Raw genomic sequence first — 20,874 nt, forward strand, 5'->3', positions numbered from 1 at the left:
ATACTGTTTTCCAGAGTGGCCACACCAGTTTGCATCCCCACAAACAGCACAGGAGGCAGGAGGGTTCCTTTTTCTCCACATCCTTGCCAACACTTGTTTCTTGAGTCTTTGATTTTAGCCATTCTGACAGGCATGAGGTGATATTTTGTTATGGTTTTGATTCGCATTTCCCTGATGAGTGATGTTAAGCATCTTTTCATTTGTCTGTTAGCCATCTGTAAGTCTTTTTTGGAGAAATGTCTGTCCACGTCTTCTGCCTATTTTTAAATTGGATTATTTTGTGTGTGTGTGTGTTGAGTTGTCTCATTCTTTATATATTTTGGTCACTAACCCTTTACCAGACATATTATTTGCAAATATCTTCTCTTATTCCATAGGGTGTCTTTTGGTTTTGTTGGTTGTTTCCTTTGCTGAGCAAAGCCTTTTTATTTTGATGTAGTCCCAATAGTTTATATTTTGCTTTTGTTTCCATTGCCTTGAGAGACATATCTAGAAAGATGTTGTTATGAATGATGTCAGAGAAATTACTGTCTGTGCTCTCTTCTAGGATTTTTGTTTTCAGGTCTCACATTAGGTCCTTAATCCATTTGGAGTTTCTTTTTGTGTATGGTGTAACAATATGTTCTTTTGCATGTAGCTGTCCAATTTTCCCAATACCGTTTGTTGAAGAGACTATCTTTTTCCCATTGCATCTTCTTGCTTCCTTTGTTAAAGACTAATTGGCCATATAATTGTGGGTGTATTTCTGGCTTTCTGTTCTGTTGCATTGATCTGTTGCTTATTTTTGTGCTACTACCATACTGTTTTGATTACTATAGCTTTGTAGTATAACTCCAGCTTTGCTTTGCTTTTTGAAGATTACTATGGCTATTTTGAGCCTTTTGTGGTTTCATACAAATTTTAGGTTTGTTTTTTCTAGTTCTGCAAAAAATGCTCTTGCTATTTTTTTTTTTTAGATTTTTATTTAAATTCAAATAAGTTAACATATAGCATATTAGTTTCAGGGGTAGTATTTAATGATTCACCATTAGCATATAACACCCAGTGTACATTACATCAGTGTCCCCCTTAATGTCCATCACCCAATTACCCTCCCCAAACCCAGCAAACCTCAGTTTGTTCCTTATAGTTAAGAGTGCTGTTGGAATTTTGATAGAGATTGCATTTAATCTGTAGATTGCTTTGGGTGGTGTAGGGATTTTAACAATATTTGTTCTTCTAAACATGAGCATGGAATGTCTTTCCATTTGTGTCATCTTAATTTCTTTTATCAATATTGTATAGTTTTCAGAGTACAGGTCTTTCACTTCTTTGGTAACGTTTATTCCTAGGTATTTTATTGTTTTTGGTGCAATTGCAAATGGGATTATTTTCTTAATTTCTCCTTCTGCTGTTTCATAATTAGTGTATGGAAGTGCAGTGGATTTCTATACATTGATTTTGTACCCTGTGACCTTACTGAACTCATTTATCAGTTCTAGTAGTTTTTTGGTGGAATCTTCAGTTTTCTATAGATGATATCATGTCTAATAGTGTAAGTTTTACTTCTTCCTTACCAATTTGGAGGCCTTTAATTTCTTTATGTTGTCTAATTGCTGTGGCTAGGACTTCTAATACTGTATTGAATAAAAGTGGTGAGAGTGGACATCCTTATCTTGTTCCTGACCTTAAAGGAAAGGCTGTCAGTTTTTCCCCATTGAGAATGATGTTAGCTGTGGGTTCTTCATGTAAGGCCTTTATTATGTTGAGATATGTTTCCTCTAAACCTATTTTGTTGGGGTTTTTATCATGAGTGGTTGTTATACTTTGTGAAATGCTTTTTCTGCATCTATTGAAATGATCATATGATTTTTATACTTTCTCTTATTGATATGATATGTCAGACTTTAATCAACTTTTTAAAAAATATTATAGATAAAGCAAATGTACTTTTGGTAATCAGTTTAACTACAAATGATCTTCCATTATTTACATAGATTTTAGACGTTTTTCCTTAATTATATTTTAGTTCATCTGAAAATTTTATTTTGTACTGCAGAAAATATAACTTGATGCTAAGCTATTTAAACATACTTTATCACTCCTTAATTATCCGGGATTATAGTTTACTCTGTGCACCAAAATCATTTTTGTCTTTCTAGGACATTCAATGAAATAAGTAAAGCAGAGGAACAATATAGCTTGTGCCAGGAACTTTGCAGTGAACTTGCTCAAGATCTGCAGAAAGAAGGACTAAAGGTACTTTATTTTGATGTGGTCTTCTTAGTTTACAAAAAAAGCAAAACTTCTTTAAAGATGTTATTTATTCATTTGAGACAGAGAGAAAGAGAGAGAGAGAGCAAGCAAGCATGAGGGGGGAGAGGCAGAGGGAGAAACAGACTCCTTGGTGAGCGAGGAACGGGATGTGGGGCTGGATCCCAGAACCGGGAGATCATGACCTGAGCCGAAGGCAGGCACTTACCCATCTGAACCACCCAGGTGCCCCTGGTTTAAAAAAATTTTAATAGTAAAATGATACCTTAAAGGAAGAGTTAGGTTTTACGTTTGAGTACAAATTGAGACGCATTAGAAAGGATTATTCCCATCCCCAATAGAGATAAATTTGATTCTGACCTGTAATTGAGGCCTATAATAAGATGATTAGATGAAGAAGCAACTTACAACAGTGGACTGGCTCCAGTATAATTCCAGAATTTGGAGTACATTTGAGTAAGTTCAAAATCAGAGTTATATTGACATTAGAGAATACAGCAAAGGTAAGGATTTCTCTGGAACTATATTTACTTTGTATAAATATCTTTCCAACCCTCCTTTACTGTTTTTCTCAGGTAGACAATAATTTTCTAGAATAACATTTTGTTTCAAGGCCCTTATTCTAGGTTGTTTAACACATTGCAAATAAAACCTGGAAGGTTTTAAATTTCTATTTTATAATCTTTACTCACAACAATCCATATTTAGTAATCTTCCAAACTCTGAAACCAGAGGTGGAGTTATTACAAAGTATAATACAAAGATATTCAAAGGTTATCCCCAAAAAATAAAAAACAGAAAACAACGAAGTTATTAGAATGGGATATCTATATATTTCTTTTTTTTCTACTGCTCTCCCCTATATATTTCTTATAATCCTTCTCTATCATACCTTAAGTATAAAGAGAGTTGATTTAAAATTTTTTTAATAAACCTGTAATTTTAGAATCATTTCATATATACAGAAAAGTAGTATAGATAATATAGAGAGTTCTGATATACCCAGTTTCCCACACTATTAACATCTTATGTTATTTTAGCCATATTGTCATAGTACTTTTGTCAAGCCAAGAAACTAAAATTAGCTCATAGCTATTAACAAAACTCCAGACATTATTTGGATTTTACTGTTTTTCCATTAATGTCCTCTTTCTGTTCCCGGATTCAGTCCAGGAAACCACACTGCATTTAGTCGTCTTGTCTCCTTGTCTCCTCTAATCTGTTAACAGTTTCTCAGTATTTCCTTGCTTTTCTTGACCTTCATGTCTTAAGGACTATTGGCCAGGAATCCTGCAGGGTGTCTTTCCATCTAGGCTTGGCTGATGTTTTTCTTATGATTAGACCAGGGTTTTGGATTTTTAGAAAGAATACCAGAGTTGAAATCTCTTCACTACATCCTTTCAAGGTATAGGATGGCCACAAGGTATCACCAGGGGTAGTAACATTTGTCACCTGATTAAGTGAGTGTTTGCTAGGCTTCTCCTCTGTGAAGTTACTATTTTTCCCTTTCTATACTCTATTCTTTGGAAGTGAGTCAGTCAGCCCACTCTCAGAACTTCCAGGAGGTAGTAAAATATATGTAACATAGAATTTACCATTTTAACTATTTTTAAGTTACATTTCTGTGGCATTCATATGGTGCAACCATCACCACTATCAATCTCCAGAACTTTTTCATTATCTCAAACTGAAATTCTGTACCCATTAAGAAATAACAGTAAAGAGACTTCTTACATGTAAATGGGTTAGCATAGTGTCTGGCATATAGTAGATACACAATAACTGTGAGCTGTCTATAAGACCCTTTCAATGGAGACCCCTTTAAGAAGCATTTTTCCTCTCTTTTTAGGTACTGAAATCTAAAAGAGATTTAGTAAAAAGAAAAATGATCAGTTAATGTTGCTTTTTATATAAAAAGTCCTTTTATAAAAATTCATTTGGGTAGGAAGTAATAATTATTGGCTAAAATGGGATTTTTTAGGTTGCTTATATATTTCATTTATTCTTTTTGACAGATTTCATTACCATGTTTCATAAATAATTGATTATACGTCTATATTATGTGTATGTAAGACATGTTTTTGAATTTTTTCTAACGTACAAAATAACTTTTTTCTAGAAGTTAGAAAACTGTATATAATAATGTATTCTGTTGGTTGTAGGGTAGAACTGTTACCATTAAACTGAAGAATGTAAATTTTGAAGTAAAAACTCGTGCATCTACAGTTTCATCTGTTGTTTCTACTGCAGAAGAAATATTTGCTATTGCTAAAGAATTGCTAAGAACAGAAATTGATGCTGATTTTCCACATCCTTTGAGATTAAGACTTATGGGTATGCCTTTTCTTGTTTTTCCTTAAATCTGCTAGATTTTCCCAAAGAAATCAACTTAGGAAATAGTCTCTCTCTCTCTCCTTCATTTTTTTCTTAAACCTGTTTAGGAGTTTGTACCTATGCTGCCATTTTTCTTAGTTCTTAGAACCTGATGTAAGTGAAACCATGCTCATTAATTTAATTCCTGTAAGAACCAATTACAGTTGATCTTTTCCTTCCTACTTACTGAAATCCTTGGGGATAGGTATGTTTCAAAATTTACAACCTTTCAGATTTTAGGAAACAAATACAGTACATATTGAGTACATTATGTAGTACTCCTTTGGTATCTGAGGCACCACCTCATGATGAACACATTAATATTTTTGTAGCAAAACAAGAAAATATTCACAATAGGTTAGAAAGACTCTAAATAGTCTCACATCAATTCGGTCATTAATTACCATTTGTTGGTTACAATTTTTAGAGCTCCTTAGATTTCAGAATTGCAGATAAGGAATTATAACAATATAAAACCGTATCTGCAGCCACTGCGTGGTGAACAAACAAATTAACAAAACAAGTTTCTTTTTTTTTTTTTTAAAGATTTTATTTATTTATTTGACAGACAGAGATCACAAGTAGACAGAGAGGCAGGCAGAGAGAGAGAGGGAAGCAGGCTCCCTGCTGAGCAGAGAGCCCGATGTGGGACTCGATCCCAGGACCCTGAGATCATAACCTGAGCCGAAGCGGCTTAACCCACTGAGCCACCAGGCGCCCACAAAACAAGTTTCTAAAGTGAATTGCGTGAGAGGATGCTCATGGATAAGCACTCCAGATGCCACCTTTACTGCTAAGAGTGGATCATTAGCTGTACTTTCATATATGAAACATAGCATACACGTGAAATTGATTGAATAAAGTATGTTGATTGAAAGAGCTAAAGAGCCTATGTTTATAACAACTTAATTCGTAATTGCCAAAATTTGGAAATAACCAAAATGTCCTTCAGTAGTAGATGATTGGAAACTGGGACAGACAATGGAATATCATTTAGTGCGTAAAAGAAATGAGCTATCAAGCCATGAAAAGACAATGACGAACCTTAAATGTATTTTTTTAAGTGAAAGAAGCCAATGTGAAAAGGTTAAATACTGTGTGATTTGAACTATATGACATCCCAGAAAAGACAAAACTGCGGAGACTTGGGACGCCTGGGTGGCTCAGTGGGTTAAGCCTCTGCCTTCAGCTCGGGTCATGATCCCGGGGTCCTGGGATCGAGCCCCGCATCGGGCTCTCTGCTCGGCGGGGAGCCTGCTTCCCTTCCTCTCTCTGCATGCCTCTCTGCCTACTTGTGATCTCTGTCTGTCAAATAAATAAATAAAATGTTTAAAAAAAAACAAAACTGTGGAGACAGTGAAAAGATCAGTGGATGTCAAGGGTAGGTGGTAGGGAAGGGATGAATAGAATTAGCACAAAGGATTTTTAGAACAGTAAAAACTATTCTGTATGATTCTATAATGATGGATACATATCATTAAACATGTCAAAATCCATAGGATGTACAACACCAAGAATAAACCCTAATGTAATCTATGGACTTTGAGTGTTAATGTTATATCAACATAGGTTCATCAGTTGTAACAACCATATCACTCTGCTGCAGGATATTGATTGGAGGAGGCTGTGCATGGTGTGGGCAGAGGATATGTAGGAACTCTGACCTTTCTGCTCACTTTCGATGTGAACCTAAAAGTGCTCTAAAAAACAAGGCTATTGGGAAAAAAGAGCTAGAGTCTGTGAAGTTGACTCCAGTCAGTTAGTTGGTATTTAATGGTATCTTCTGTCAAATAATTAAATATTATTTAATTATATAATTAAATAATTATATAATTATTATCTAACGATGCCAAACAGATGCTATTTATGATATCCAGTTTTATAAAGGAAGGTAAACTTCATGCGAAATACCCATTTTGAGAAAGTATACTTTAATTCAGAAAATATGCCATATTGCTTATTTTTTTCTCTAAACATCCTTTTGTATATATGTCACAACAATATTATGCAAAATACTATTATGCATTATGAGTGAATTGGCTTTGTTAAGAAAGTAATTGTGGTTGGTTTAATTTAGGTGTACGGTTGTCCGGTTTTCCCAGTGAAGAAGATAAGAAGCACCAACAAAGGAGCATTATTGGCTTCTTACAGGCTGGAAACCCAACTCTGTCAGCCACTGGGTATATGCTAGAGAAAACTGACAAAGATCAGTTTCAAAAACCTCTAGAAATATCTCATAAGAAGAGTTTCTTTGATAAAAAGCGATCAGAAAGGAAATGGAGCCATCAAGACACATTTAAATGTGAAGCTTTGGGTAAACCAAGTTTACAGACATCATATTCAGTTCAAGTTTTAAAGAAGAAGATGAATGAGAATTTAGAAACGTCGGAGAATTCAAATAACTCTCAGATATTTACCTGCCCAATTTGCTTTAGGGAGCAAAGAAGCATCAGTCTGGAAGCCTTTAATAAACATATAGATGCATGTCTTGATGGACATTTGATCAGTGAAAACTCCAATGTGTTCTCATGTTCACACGCTTCCTCTACAGAAGTTAACAAGAAAGAAAATGTACATCCTTCATTCTCACTCCATGGGAAGCAGGATTATGAAACCCACCAGAAGGATTCAGAAATCAGTTCAGTAAATTGTGTAGAGCTAGTGGAGACTGAAGATAACCCACGTAAAGCAAAAAGTATAGCTGGCTTAAGTGATAAGCACAGCAAAGAGGAATGTGCTAGTCTTTCAAGCAAATCATTTAATATTGACACACGGTGTCACAATTCTTCCTCTACTGTTTCATTGGAAGATATTGGGTCATTAAGTCGGCAAGAATCCTCCAAGTCTTATTTACATGAAGAGATAACAGACCAACCTCTAGTTTGTCCTGTTTGTAACCTAGAGCAAAAGACTTCGGATCTTACCCTGTTCAATGTGCATGTGGATGTATGTTTAAATAAAGGCATTATCCAGGAACTGAGAATGGAAAAAGTTAGTGTAGCTAACCAACCCAGAGAAAGCGCCCAAAGTACTGGTGAGTTTGCAGTCATTTTAAAGAACTCGATTTTCTAGGAACGTTTTATTAAAATTAACATTGTTATTAAATCTAAAATGCATACTATTAAAGGGATAGACTGTGTATGCTGCCATTTAGGGATATATCAGTTACCTTAGCATGGGTTAGAATTAACTGAAGCCATTAGATTTTAAATTTTGGCAAAACTGTTCTGGGCTTAATTTAGCAGGGAACGAACTCAGGCATTTAGGGGAGCCGAGTAATCTAATCAAAGGCAAAATTCCCTTGGAATGAATAACTCACAGGGATAAAAGGTACAGCTTAGGGAATATAGTCAGTGGTATTGAAATAGTGCTCTGTGGTGACAGACGGTAGCTCCATTTGTGGTGAGCACAGCATAACATATAAACTTGTTCAATTACTATGTTGTGCACCTAAACTAATATAACATTGTGTGTCAACTATACTTCAATTTAAAAAAAAAAAGGAAAGAAATTCCTTCAGAGAAATTTTGCTGAAGCACAGCGGTAAATTAACTATAATCACCCAGCCAGAAAGCCTCTTTAAGTTGTTTTTTGGTAGTCTGACTCTAGCCCAACTGCAAAAATAAAATTAAGTATAATACCATAAAATAAGTAAATTATAAAGAAATTATTCAATAAAGTTAGTTTTTGGTGTGTCTAAATATGAACTATGTAGTACTAACAAAGTTTTTTATTATCTCTAATCAATCAGCTTTAACTTTTTAGATTTTTATACAGCTTTTTAATTTCATGTTGTTCATTATGGCATTTCTTGACTTTTCTTTCACTAAAGATAACTCAGGCAGAGTGCAGAAGACTGCAACAAAACCAAAAAGGTATGGCTAATTTGAGTTTTAATAGAGCTGGCTATAAAATTGTTATATTTTGAGGTTTAATTTTTAGGAGTTGTAAAATTTGCTCTTATAGATCAAGTAAAATTTTTTAAAAAATCAAAGATTCGCAAAACATTTTTCAAATATCTTCCTGCATTTTAACTGTGTATTCTTTTCTATTCCAGGCCAGGATTGATGACAAAGGACTCAGCATCAAAGAAAACAAAACCAAACAATCCCAGACACACTCTTGATGTATTTTTTAAATGAACATTGAACATTTTATCATTGAACATTTTATTCTTAATAAGAAACTTTTTATTTTATAATCAATGGATCTCTTCTTCATTAAGTTTACAGATTCATGTAGTGAAAGGCAAGTGCAATAAATCCTCCCCAAATGACATTTCTTTTATATGAATTTGGAATATGTGCTAATTAACTTTTGTAAACATCTTTTGGATAACCATGAGAATTTCACTTCTATTATACATCAATCAGAAATCAGTCCTGTTAGAGCTAATTTTAAAATGAGAAATTAGGATGGAATCAAAAAATGATTTTTTTCCTTATCATGTTTTATAGTGAATATAAAAACATATTTATAAGGGCTTTCAGAAGTCCACACAAACCTAGTTTAGCATAAGAATTTTTCAGCACTGGGGCACCTGGCTGGCTTAGTTAAGGTTAAGCACCTGACTCATGATTTTGGCTCAGGTTATGATCTCAGGGTTCTGAGATCGAGCCTTGTGTGGGGCTCCACATTCAGTGGGGAGTCTGCTTGAGAATTTTCTCACTCTCCCTCCGCCCCTTCTCCTGCCCACGCTCTCTCTCTCTAAAATAAGTAGAATAAATCTTAAAAAAAAAAAAAAAAAGAACTTTCCAGCAGTTAACCACTTTGTTGGTACTGGACTACTCAGTTTTAGTAACGGCTACAATTTTGTATATTCATATTTTAAATTGTAGTGTCTTCAGATACTTCATGAGCATTCATATTATAATTTATTGGGGAGAGTGGTAGGGGAGGTTTCAGATGTTTTCATGGAGGATGCTGCAAATCAGAGGCAGATGGAGGAGGTCCCCAACACCAGAGTTCAGCTGGCGACAGGTCAGGGAGGAGCCTTGGTGGAGTGCACCTCAAACCCCGATGGCCTGGCCCTGGTAAGCTCCTACCACACCCACTGGGCCAGGGACCCCTTAGACCATATGGTACTCGCAGAACAGGTGCAGAAGGCTGATGAATTCATCCAAGCAAATGCCACTTACAAACTGATGGTCATAGCTGAGCAAATCCAACACTTAAAAGAACCAGCCAGGGGCGCCTGGGTGGCTCAGTGGGTTAAGCCTCTGCCTTCAGCTTAGGTCATGATCTCAGGGTCCTGGAATTGAGCCCCGCATCAGGCTCTCTGCTTGGCAGGGAGTCTGCTTCCCCCCCACCCTCTCTCTGCCTTCCTCTCTGCCTACTTGTGATCTCTCTCTCTGTCAAATAAATAAATAAAATATTTAAAAAAATAAAATAAAATAACCAACCAGGAAGGTATGGAAGATACAAAGACGCTGACTTGCATCATGTAGCTTGTAATATAGTAAAAAAAAAAAAAACAAACAAACAAACAAACAAACCACTAAAACCTGGCAACATTTACTACCTTTATAAATGGGAAAGTGGTCAGCAGTATTTTTCTATTATTTCTCCAAAGGAATGGGGGACAGGTTGTCCACATGACTCCTTGGTGCCTACAAGCTACAGCATGACTTGTCCTGAGGACAGTGAGAAGCATGATGCTAAAATCAACATAATGGACAAGTTGCTAAGCCAGCCAGTGGCCCTGCCTCCAAGCACTGAACCCACCTTTCAGGGACTCACTCACTGAAAGTGGACTCTGATAAATAGCTCTCGCGGCAAGGACCTGTCTCCTTTTTGCCTTCATTCTCTGAAGGGAGGTGTCATGAGAATTGAGGTATTGTGGGTGAATCATGAACTTCTTGAAAAGAAACCCTGTGTGGGGTGCCTGGGTAGCGCAGTCAGTTAAGCACTTAAGGGTCTGCCTTTGGCCCAGGTTATGATCCTGGGGTCCTGGGGTCAAGCCCCAAGTGGTAGTCAGGCTCCTTGCTCAGCTGGGAGTCTTCTCCTTCTGCCCCTCCCCCTAGTCATGCACTCTCGAGAGCTCTCTCTCTCACCTCTCTTTCTCTCTCTCAAATAAATAAAATCTTTTAAAAAATTATCAGAAGTTCTATGAAGAATATTAGCTTGGCAGAGCAAGGATGAAGGTTTTGTTACCTTCAGAAAAATAGTATCACAGTATTATTTTGTGTTAAAATAATTGTTTAAAATAGGATTATCCGTTTGATTTTTTTTTTTTTTTTTTGCTTAGAATTCCTTTATCTTATGAATAAGCACATGGTTCACTGTAAAAAATATTTAGTCTAAGATTCAAGGTAATTAAGTTTTTTTGTAGGACTTTAAAATGGTGGTATTTCATTCTTTGAGAGTTATGTTTATGCTTTACAAAGATCTATAAAAAAGGATAAATTGCGTACTCACTTTATTTTTATTATAACCCTTTAGAGAAAAGTGTTCAGTACAAAAGATTAATGTGTATTAAAACATCTTATTTATCTTAGCTATATTTCTATCACATTTTTATTAATATTTGTGAGAGAAGACAGCTTAACACTTATTAGCTTAAGTAGTTAATCCAAATACTTTGTGCTATTCATATAATTTTTTTCAAAAAACAATTATGTAATGGAAACATGAAAATGGAATCATTTTCCATTACTTCTTTAAGGAACTAAATTTTTTGTTTCTTATATTTTTGTTTTCTCTTTTCCTACTTTTCATATTTTATAACTCTGTCAAATTTATGAAGATATAATATTTTAGAAATAGGTTAAATTGGGATCTCACATAGCCTTTGACTAAAGTGGTAACTTGACTTGAAATAACTAGATTGTTTAAAATTAGGTTTAATATTTATTAGCATGCCAATCTCAGGCCTTATTATCATATACTATAGCAAATTCAGAGTTGTAGAGCTGGGGGTCTTGATTGTGTGATTTATGTAACTAAATTCTGTATAAATTAAGTTCAGTAAAGTGCTGATTTAATGTATTGTAAAGTTAATTGTATTATATTTAGTTGTTCCTATCTTGCCTTGGGTTTATTTTTATTGTGTTTTCAACTTTAGAGTAAATATGAAATTATTTTCATGTAGATGATTCATTTAATTTAATGTTATCATTTAGTAATATTTAATAATAATTTAAAATAAAATTGCAAATGTTTAATTGCTCTTTTAGCCAATAAAAATGGTTTTCTTATTTTTCTACTCTTTTCCCACCTCTGATTCTTTCTCTTTTATTCTCTTTGCCCAGAATTCTCTCCACATTCTTTTCTATCTATTTTAGCTAATATACCTAACTCATCTACTTTTTGTTATAATTTTGCTTTGCAGTATTTTTAGGAAATAAAGCAAAACTTCGAAGAACAAACACCTTTGATCTTATCTACTTAGAGGGTCAAAATACAGGGAAACCACCTGGGAGAACATATTTGTGACACATATTACTGGCCAAAAACTCAATCCAGAATATGTAATCCTGAAGATATAAATGACTCCTATGTGTTAAAAAAAGAAAAAGACAAATAGCTAGTAGAAATCACGCAAATGACTTTAAATGTCACTTTACATAAAAAGAAATCCAAATGGCCAGGAAACATGAACACAATCTCAGCCATTGTAGTAATAGGGAAGTGAAAAATAAAACCACAAAGAGGTATCATTACATCCCTACCAGATTCACAAAAATGAAAAGATCCCGTGTTATTAAATTTTGGTGATTATGTGGAGCAGGGTGAACTCTACTTTGAAGACAATCACTTTGGAAAACAGTTTGCTTTTCTTCAATAAATTTGAAGATGTGTACATTTAACAACCCAGCAATTGCACTCCTAAATAAACTCCATTTGCTCTCCAGATTTACTCTTGACCCTTCTCCCTGCTTTCTGTCCATGCAGTAAGGGGCTGTGGCAATGGGGGAACCACTACAGATTTCAGGGAGAAAAGAAAATGAAGTTGGGTATTTATTCCCACATGTACCATATTATACGATCATCTAGAGTTGGTTAGGTCCCTTGACCCAAGGTCACAAGTTTTTTATACTGTGTTCTCTCCTCTCTCTTAAGGTTTTTTTTTTTTCTTTTTAAGCTTTATTTATTTATTTTTTTTTAAAGTTATCTCTGCACCCAGTGTTGGGCTCCAACGCATGACCCTGAGATCAAGAGTCGCATACTCTTCCAACGGAGCCAGCCAGGTGCCCCCTCTCTTCAGGTTCTGATAATCTTTTCCTTCCCTCACCCTTTCAGCCTAGAGGTGTCAACAAAGCTTTGCTTTTATTAGTTTTGGGGTGCTGCACCATCTTTTGTGTTTCCCCACACCTTTGTAAATGGTCCTTTTCAAAAACTCATCTCAAAATATAGTTTTTTTTCCTTCTACAGCCCTGATACAATGTCTTGGGAAAACTACTGAACACATTCCTTAGGAAGTAGGTACAAGAATGCTCCTAGCAGCACTGTAATAGCAAAAATGGAAAATAAATATTAATTTAATTCTACCATTGTATATTCATGTATATTCAAGCAATGGAATTCTACACAGTGGTAAAAATGGAGGAAATAGCTAATCAGAAAGTAGAGGAATATCTATCAGGTGGCTCTGTAGGTTAAGCATTTGACTTGGGCTCAGGTCATGATCTGAGGGTCCTGGGATTAAGCCCTACATGGGGCTTCCTGCTCAGCAGGGAGTCTGGTTGTCCTGCTCCCTCTGCCCCTCCCCCCATTCATGCACGCTCTTACACTGTCTCTCTCAAATTAATAAAATCTTAGAAGAAAGTAGATATATATCACAAACAATCTGAGGAGTAAAGTAAGTCATAGATGGCAAGTCATAGCATACCACCAGCACGAATACATTTATATAAAGTTCAAAACCGTTGAAACTATTGTTCTGAGGATTTATCCATATGAAATAAGATTATTAAGAAAAGCAAGTATGTTTTTGTCCTGAGAGAATAATGATTTCCTCTGTGGGGAGGTAGAGAAATGTGATTTGGGAATGGTACATAGAGCTGCTGGGATGCTGACAGTGCTCTATTTCTTGGGTGGTTCACTGCATAAAGGTTTACCATAAAACTATTCTTTAAACTGCACATATGTGACCGAAATCCTACTAAAAAGCCAGTTCACAAAATTCCTGAAAATTTAACTATCTACTCTTGCAAGCCAATACAAGCTAGCACCCATATATCATGTTACATGAAAAACACAGACTTGGCATTCAAGGCCAATCAAGTCACACTGCATAGCTTAGAGTTTCCTGAATAGACCAAGCTATTGCTTCCTTCTGGTATGGTGCTTGGTTGCTCCCTCTGTCCAGAATGTACTTCCTGGTCATACACTCTCTCTCCCACCATGCACAACTTTGCTCTCGCTCCCTCCATACCGAACTTAACCCCAGGGGCCACATTCAGGAGAGGGTCTCTGCCCTCTGGAAAAACTGGTCAGTCACTCCTTTGTGCTCCTATTTTTTCTCTATGAGGACAATGAGACATTCTTTGCTATGGCTTCGCTGCAATCTTGTCCCACTAGATCTCTGAATTCTAGGTGTGAAGTATATGGTCTGGCACGTAGTGTTACTATTATTTAATGACCTATGAATGAATAAGTCATATGTAACCAAAGAGTGGTGTCTATTACTATCTTACTTTCTCTGGGAAGAAAAAGCCGTGGCTGATGTAGGGTGGCTGCACTCAAACTGGGCCCTAAGGGATGGGCCTTTCAGAAGGAAGGAATTGCATTTCTTTCCTTTTATTGGATAATGGCTTGCGTTATAAATATTTTATTACTATGGCCTTTTGGCGTGGCTTGGGAGTATTTGGAAGATGGCTCCAAAATGTACTATTTAACCTAAGGCTTAAAACATGTTTTTTGAGGAAATATTCCATTTTGAATACTGTCCTTGGTTCCTAGTGCTGATTTTTTTAAAAGTAATATTCCATTTTGAAAAGTAGTGCTAAATTTGAACATACCTGGTGCTGATAAGATTTTAGTGAACTTCACAGAGCAATGGTGTTTATTTCCCAGAGCAAAAACTGTCCTTTTGTTGTATCATTAAAAGATAATCACTTTTCCTTGGTAATACAAACCAAAACAGTTGGATTAACAGTTGTTCAAGAAAAATTCGAATGTTATTATAGTGAGTATTGGAAATGTAATTTCATTTATTAAGCAAACCATAATGAACTGTTCTTACAAATGTGAAGTAATTTATGAGTCTTTTCTTCTTTTTTGTTAATGAGTCTTATTTCCTCATTATTGCTCAGAGACAGAAGAAAATTCAGAGGCAAATAGTGTTAACCCTTTACTTCTAATGCCAGTCTCTTAAGTTTATTATTTCAAACTCAGAATACATTCATATACATAAAAATACATACATGTGTGTGTGTATACATAGATATACATATATTTGTGTGTACACACACAACCTATCCAAACCCTTGTCTATAACTGAATTCTGTCTACACTTGTAGGACCTTTTGAAAATGTCCACTTCTTTTCTTTCCTTTTGTCAAGTCCTCAGCAGTTGCCTAATCTCATCCAACATATTTCTCAGCTTTCATTAGTTTATTTCTCTTTAAACTGTCTTGTGTGTTTTTATAGGCAATGCTCTCCTAATATTCTTAGGCGTGTGCGTGTGTGTGTGTGTGTGTGTGTGTGTGTGTGTGTGTTTGTATAAAGGGTGGGTCAGTTCTGGGGTCAAATCTAGCTCTGTTTTATAAGGACTTAATTTTTTTTTTTTTTCACTCCTAGAACGCGCTAAACTTCCTATTTGACCTCTGAAGCCATCCACAGGTGTGAGATGTGCCATGGTTTTACTTTGTTTTGTAACGCATCAAACCCACTGTGCTTGGGTGCGGTGGATTGAGGGCAGAGGTCCTGGTTGTCCTTCAGTATTCTACTTTTCTTTAATATGATGAGAATTTTAGCTACGCACATGGTTGCCCAGGATCCTATATTTAGTCAATTTTTTATTTCATAAATCACAAAGAAGAAAAAAAACAACCTAAGATGGGCAGTCCAATAGGTTATGACTGGGTTTAAAATGGAATACCAAGGGGGCGACTGGGTGTCCGTCTTTTAAGCGTCTGACTTTTGGTTTTGGCTGAGGTCATGATCTCAGGGTGCTGCGATCGAGCCCCACTTGGGTCTCACGCTTATTGGGGTCCCTGCTTAAGATCGTCTCCCTCTTCCTCCACCCCCCGCGCGCACTCATGCTCTGTCCTCTCTTTCTGAAACAAACAAAATCTTTGGGGGGAGAAAAAAAAGGATAACAAGGTTTACACCTTCAGAGAAAAAATTGAGAGTCTTACTTAATTCAAAAGAAAATTCTGGAAGCCCATTCAGAAATGATTTAATATTGAAGTTCTCATAGTGTGGTTATAAATCCAGCCTGGACATTTCTCAAAGTTGTAGGAAGAACTAAAGAGTGAGTTGGGCGTTCTCTCCTGAGCGCTTTCCTTCAGGTAAAACCCAATCCTAAGACGTGCCCGCAGGCCACACCCGCAGGTGGGCCATTCCACGCGGCGGAGCTGGGCCGGGCGGGAGAACCCGGGCGAGCTGACGAAACACCGCGGGGTAAAAAGCAGCGGCCAGACTGTGCCTGCCGGCGCTCCGCGGGCAGCGACGACCTACATGGACCCCGGCCAGAGCATCCCGGATCAGCGGACGGCCGCCAGGGAGCTGCTGCAAGGGGCGGCCACGGCCGTGAAGGGCCTCCGGGAAGATCTGAGGGGTGCAGCGGGCCGGCCCTGGATCCCGAAGCGGGAGGCGCCTCGAGAGGCTGCGGCGGCGGCGGCGGGACACGAGATCCGTGAGTTCCAGGAGGCGGGCCGCAGCCCGCGCGGTGGCGGCCGGGCCGCGGGTGGGGGCTAGTGTGGAAGGTGCCGAGGCGCCGCCTCAGGACGCCGCGGAGGTTGGGCGCCTACCCTCCGCCAGCTCATCGCCTGTGCGCTGGTTTGCCAGCTCGCACTCACCCCGCCCAAGCTTTGACTCCGGCTGTTTGATTTCAGGTGAAACCTATCCTGTGGTCGGCAGGAAAGAGCTACTCGTGTAAGGAAGCGGGTTTTTGAAGAAATGATTAAGCCCCATTGCAAATAAGGAAAGGAGTTTCCTGTGGTGTTATCTCCTGTATCCTGACTCAGGTGGTGATTTGTGTGACTTCAAATCGCTTAATCTTTCTGTGCTTAGGTTTTTTTTTTTTTTTAAAGATTTTATTTAATTATTTGACAGAGAGAGATCACAAGTAGGCAGAGAGGCAGGCAGAGAGAGAAAGAAGCAGGTTCCCTGCCGAGCAAACAGCCTGATAGGGGGCTCGATCCCAGGATCCTGAGATCATGACCTGAGCCGAAGGCAGAGGCTTAACCCAACTGAGCCCCCCAGGTGCCCCTCTGTGCTTAGGTTTTTAAAGCATGGGATGAGTCTTCTGAGCCTCTTGGAGAATACACTTATATTATAGCTTAAACTGAGGCACATCGTTGAAGAGTCTTCGAAAGTTGAGAATGATTTCAGGGCTGTTGACAGAGCACCCGTTCCTGAACGGTGTTCAATTAGTTCATCCATCCGTCCGTTCATTCATCTAGAAGTAGTCTGAGGAGTTTCCGGTTTACCAGACATTATTTTAGATGTGAATATGCAGAGGGAGCAGGACAGTCCACGTTCTGGTTTGGGTGGAGGGTCGAAGGACGGTAGAACAAGCCAGCAAATCAGTGAGGAAGATCTTGGAAGGCAGTGATAATTGCTGTGGAGGCTACATAGCCAAACCCCAGCTTAGGAAGTTTTTCTCCTGTGTTTTCTTCTAAAAGTTTTGTAGGTTTATGGTTTATACTTACATCTGTGATCTGTTTTGAGTTCATTTCATATAAGGTGTGAAGTTTACATTAGGGTTCAGATGTTTTTATTTGGACATCCTGTTTCCACCAAAATTTTGGTTTCCATTTGTTGATACCAGTATAGAGAGATAGGATAGATTTTTATGTGTTGACTTCATATCCTACAACCTTGCAAACCTCATTTATTAGTTCCAGAGCTGCTTTGTACATTGCTTTGGATTTTATATGGAGATAATCAAATTGCTTGCCACTAGACAAGAGACAGTTTGGTTTCTTGCCAGTCTGTTTGCCTTTTAATTTACTTTTACTGCTGTACTGTACTGGCTAACACTTCCAGCACAGTGTTTAAAAGAGTGACAGTGGATATTTCTGTTTCTTCCTGAGCAAAGAAAGTATTGAAACTTTTATGATTAAGTATGAAGTTGGCTGTCAGTTTTTTGTACATGTTCTTTATCAGGTTGAGGAAGTTCCCTTCTATTGCCACTTTGCTGAGAGGGTTTTTGGTTTTTGTTTTTAGTTATAAATGGATGTTGAATTTTTTAAAATGCTAAAATGTTATCAATCGGTCATATAGTTTTTCTTCTTTGGACTACTTGTGTGATAGAATACATTGCTTGGTTTTTGAATAATGAACTGGTCTTGTATTTTCAGGATAAACCTCAGTTGGTATGTTACGCTTTTATGTATCACTGAATTTTATTTGATAATGCTTATTCAAGGAGTTTTGAATCTATGTTGATGAGGGATATTGGTATGTAGTTTTCTATTCTTAGAGTGTCTTTGGTTTTAGAATGAAGGAAATATTGATCTCAGAAGGTGAGTTGGGAAGTTTTTCCTCTTCTTATGGTTTATGGAAGAGATGGTATAGATTTGGTGTTATTTTTTAAATGTTGGGCAGAATTCACTAGTGAAAGTATCTGGGCATGAAAATGTCTTTATCTCTTTTTTTTTTAATGCACATCTGAATGTTTTTTAGGAGCATGAAGATTTCTTTTTAGATTATTTTAAATTACAAATTACATTCCTTTAATAGTTATGGTATTATTAGGTTATCTATGTAATCTCAAATATATTTGAATAGTTTGCGGTTTTCAAGAAATTATCTCATCAAAGTTGTTGAATTTATGTGCATGGAGTTGTCCATAATATGCCCTCGTTATCCTTTTAATGTCTGTGTGGACTGTGGTGTTATGTTCCCTGTTATTCCTTATATTGGTTATTTGTGCCTTCTTTCTCTCTCTTTTTTTCTTGTCAGTATTACCAGAAGTTTACTGATTTTATTGATACCTTCAAAGAACCAGCTTTTGTTCTCATTGATTTTTTTTTCTATTTTTTTATCTCTTTTCAGTGTCATTGATTACTGCCTTTACTTTTGCTATTTGTCTTCTCTGCTTGATTTAGGTTTTTACTTTCTTTTTTTTTTTTTAAAGATTTATTTACTTATTTTAGAGAGAGAGTGCATGCATGTGGGCAGGGGGTGGAGGCAGAAAGAGAGAGAGAGAGGAGAATCTCAAGCAGAAACTCCGCTGAGCGCAGAGCCCAGCACAGGGCTCGATCCCAGTAACCTGATGTCATGACCTGAGCCAAAATCAAGAGTCAGCTATTTAACCTACTGAGCCACCCAGGTGCCCCAGTTTTTTACTTTCTTAAGGTAGGAGCTTAGATTACTGACTTGAGACTTTCTTTCTAATAATTTAATGCTATGAATTCCTGTTTTAGCTCTACTTTAGCTGCATCCCACACATTTTGATTTATTTTTATTTTCATTTAGTTCAGATTATTTTCTAATTTCTCTTGGGTTTTCCTCTTTGATACATGATGTGTGTGTGTGTGTGTGTGTGTGTGTGTGTGTGTGGTGTGTGTGTTTATGTTGGAAGTTTTGATAATACTGGGCATAATATTTCCTCTCCTGGCAGTATTGTTCTAGAGGTGGATAGTGGCTTCCCAACCCTTCCATGCATCCATCTAACAAATATTTATTGAACACCTACTAACACTAGGCACTGGACTTATTTCAGCTTCCTTATGGATAGTGTATTCTGGTGAAGGAAACAGATAGTGAGTAGGTAAACATTATATGTATTAGAATGTCAAGTAATAACAAACGATATGAAGGAGAAAAATGAAGAAGGGCACAGGGCAGAGAATGACAGGAGAAAGGGGATTGGGTGGTCAGATACAATTTTTCAGAAGTGGTACCAGTTGAGCAGAGACCTGAATGAAATGACAGATGGAGCTGGGCCTTGTTTTTCTACCTCAGCATGGTCTTCTGTTCTGGCCTTCTTGGTTTATACTTGCCCAACTCCTGAAGGCATTGGAATTTTTGACCCCTAAAAGTTTAAGTGAATGATACAACTCTGTGTAACCTGTTGTTTTGGGCTGAACATTTAACCTTTCTTTGATCTTAAACATTTTGAAAAAAAAAAAAAAAAAGACATATATAGTAAAGTTCTCTAAATATTATTTAGTCAAGCTGAAAATTGATACCTTTATGATTTGTCTAGATCATATTTTCAACTCTGTCACTTACTAGCTAGAAGGTAGATAGTAGTATGTTAGTAAATGTTTGATTACCAGCTCTCTGGGGCAGGGTGGTTGGAGGAAGTTCTGATTTGTAGTATTTTCCAGTTTTCTTTGTGTAATACTTTCACCACGACTGATTTAAAGCTACAATATAATGTCATTGGACACAGAGTTGGGAAGAGATATAGCCAGTTCTTATTAGTCTGTACAAACTGGCTTCTTCACACTGCCAAAGGTAGTTTTATAATCTCCATTTTACATTTGAATGTAAAGATTCAAAATTGTTACAAGGTAACTCAGTAAATTATGGGCAAGTCTGCAAACATTTTGAAGCCTAGTGATTGTGATGCAGTTGGCTTGGGTTGAAGAACTTCACTTAGATTTCTTTTTTTTTTTAAGGGATCCAGTTGATTTTATTGTGAAGCCAGAGCTAAGAACCATTGATTTTGTAGATTAAGAATCTTGTATGGTGCTTCCCAGTTGTCTTAGGAACCCCTTCAAAATTACTTTTTCTTATAGATGTGGTAGAAAAAGGAGAAGATATTTGACTTCAGGGATGGAATAGAATCCATGTGTTCTATTTCAGAACACCACAGGGACTTGATTTACCCTGGGACATAGCCAGGAAGGAAAAGACCAGGAACTAGAACTACACTCCCATTGGATTAACACAGAGGGGCAAAGTGAGTCAGGGCTCTGTGGGAATGAAGAAAGAATTGAAAGAAACCCAGTCTAACTGACAGAATGCATTAGCTAAAACATCTGACAGTGGGCAGTCTGTACTCTCATGCTGACACCCTGGACACTTGCGGGGCTTGGACAGGTTGGGTTTGGATTCAGGCTGCGTGGGATAGTTCTATTATTTATTGTCTTTAAGACATGAGTAAGGGGTTTAGCTTTTCTA

At 37.1% G+C, this 20,874-nt stretch overlaps 2 protein-coding genes and 1 pseudogene across 3 annotated transcripts in view; all 3 read left to right on the top strand.

The window, feature by feature from the left end:
* Nucleotides 1–9,197, top strand: part of LOC111148313 (DNA polymerase kappa) — a 66,407-nt gene extending 57,210 nt beyond the window's left edge. Inside the window, exons 11-15 of the mRNA XM_022504812.1 lie at nucleotides 2,142–2,238; nucleotides 4,416–4,587; nucleotides 6,704–7,660; nucleotides 8,459–8,501; nucleotides 8,684–9,197. Of these exons, the coding sequence (XP_022360520.1) occupies nucleotides 2,142–2,238; nucleotides 4,416–4,587; nucleotides 6,704–7,660; nucleotides 8,459–8,501; nucleotides 8,684–8,768 (1,354 nt within the window). The 3' untranslated portion in view covers nucleotides 8,769–9,197. The remainder of the gene's footprint in view (nucleotides 1–2,141; nucleotides 2,239–4,415; nucleotides 4,588–6,703; nucleotides 7,661–8,458; nucleotides 8,502–8,683) is intronic.
* A 170-nt stretch (nucleotides 9,198–9,367) lies between these two features.
* Nucleotides 9,368–10,519, top strand: LOC111148405 (annotated as a pseudogene). Its single transcript, XR_002640695.1, has 2 exons — nucleotides 9,368–9,832; nucleotides 10,045–10,519. The product of XR_002640695.1 is annotated as an uncharacterized protein C1orf50-like (transcript).
* A 5,732-nt stretch (nucleotides 10,520–16,251) lies between these two features.
* LOC111148457 (ankyrin repeat and death domain containing 1B) overlaps nucleotides 16,252–20,874 on the top strand; it is a 63,745-nt gene continuing 59,122 nt past the window's right edge. The window contains exon 1 of the mRNA XM_022505017.1: nucleotides 16,252–16,429. Within this exon, the coding sequence (XP_022360725.1) occupies nucleotides 16,252–16,429 (178 nt within the window). The remainder of the gene's footprint in view (nucleotides 16,430–20,874) is intronic.

Source organism: Enhydra lutris, unplaced genomic scaffold, assembly GCF_002288905.1.
Source record: "Enhydra lutris kenyoni isolate GAN:26980312 unplaced genomic scaffold, ASM228890v2 scaffoldscaffold19, whole genome shotgun sequence".
Classification (NCBI taxonomy): domain Eukaryota; kingdom Metazoa; phylum Chordata; class Mammalia; order Carnivora; family Mustelidae; genus Enhydra; species Enhydra lutris.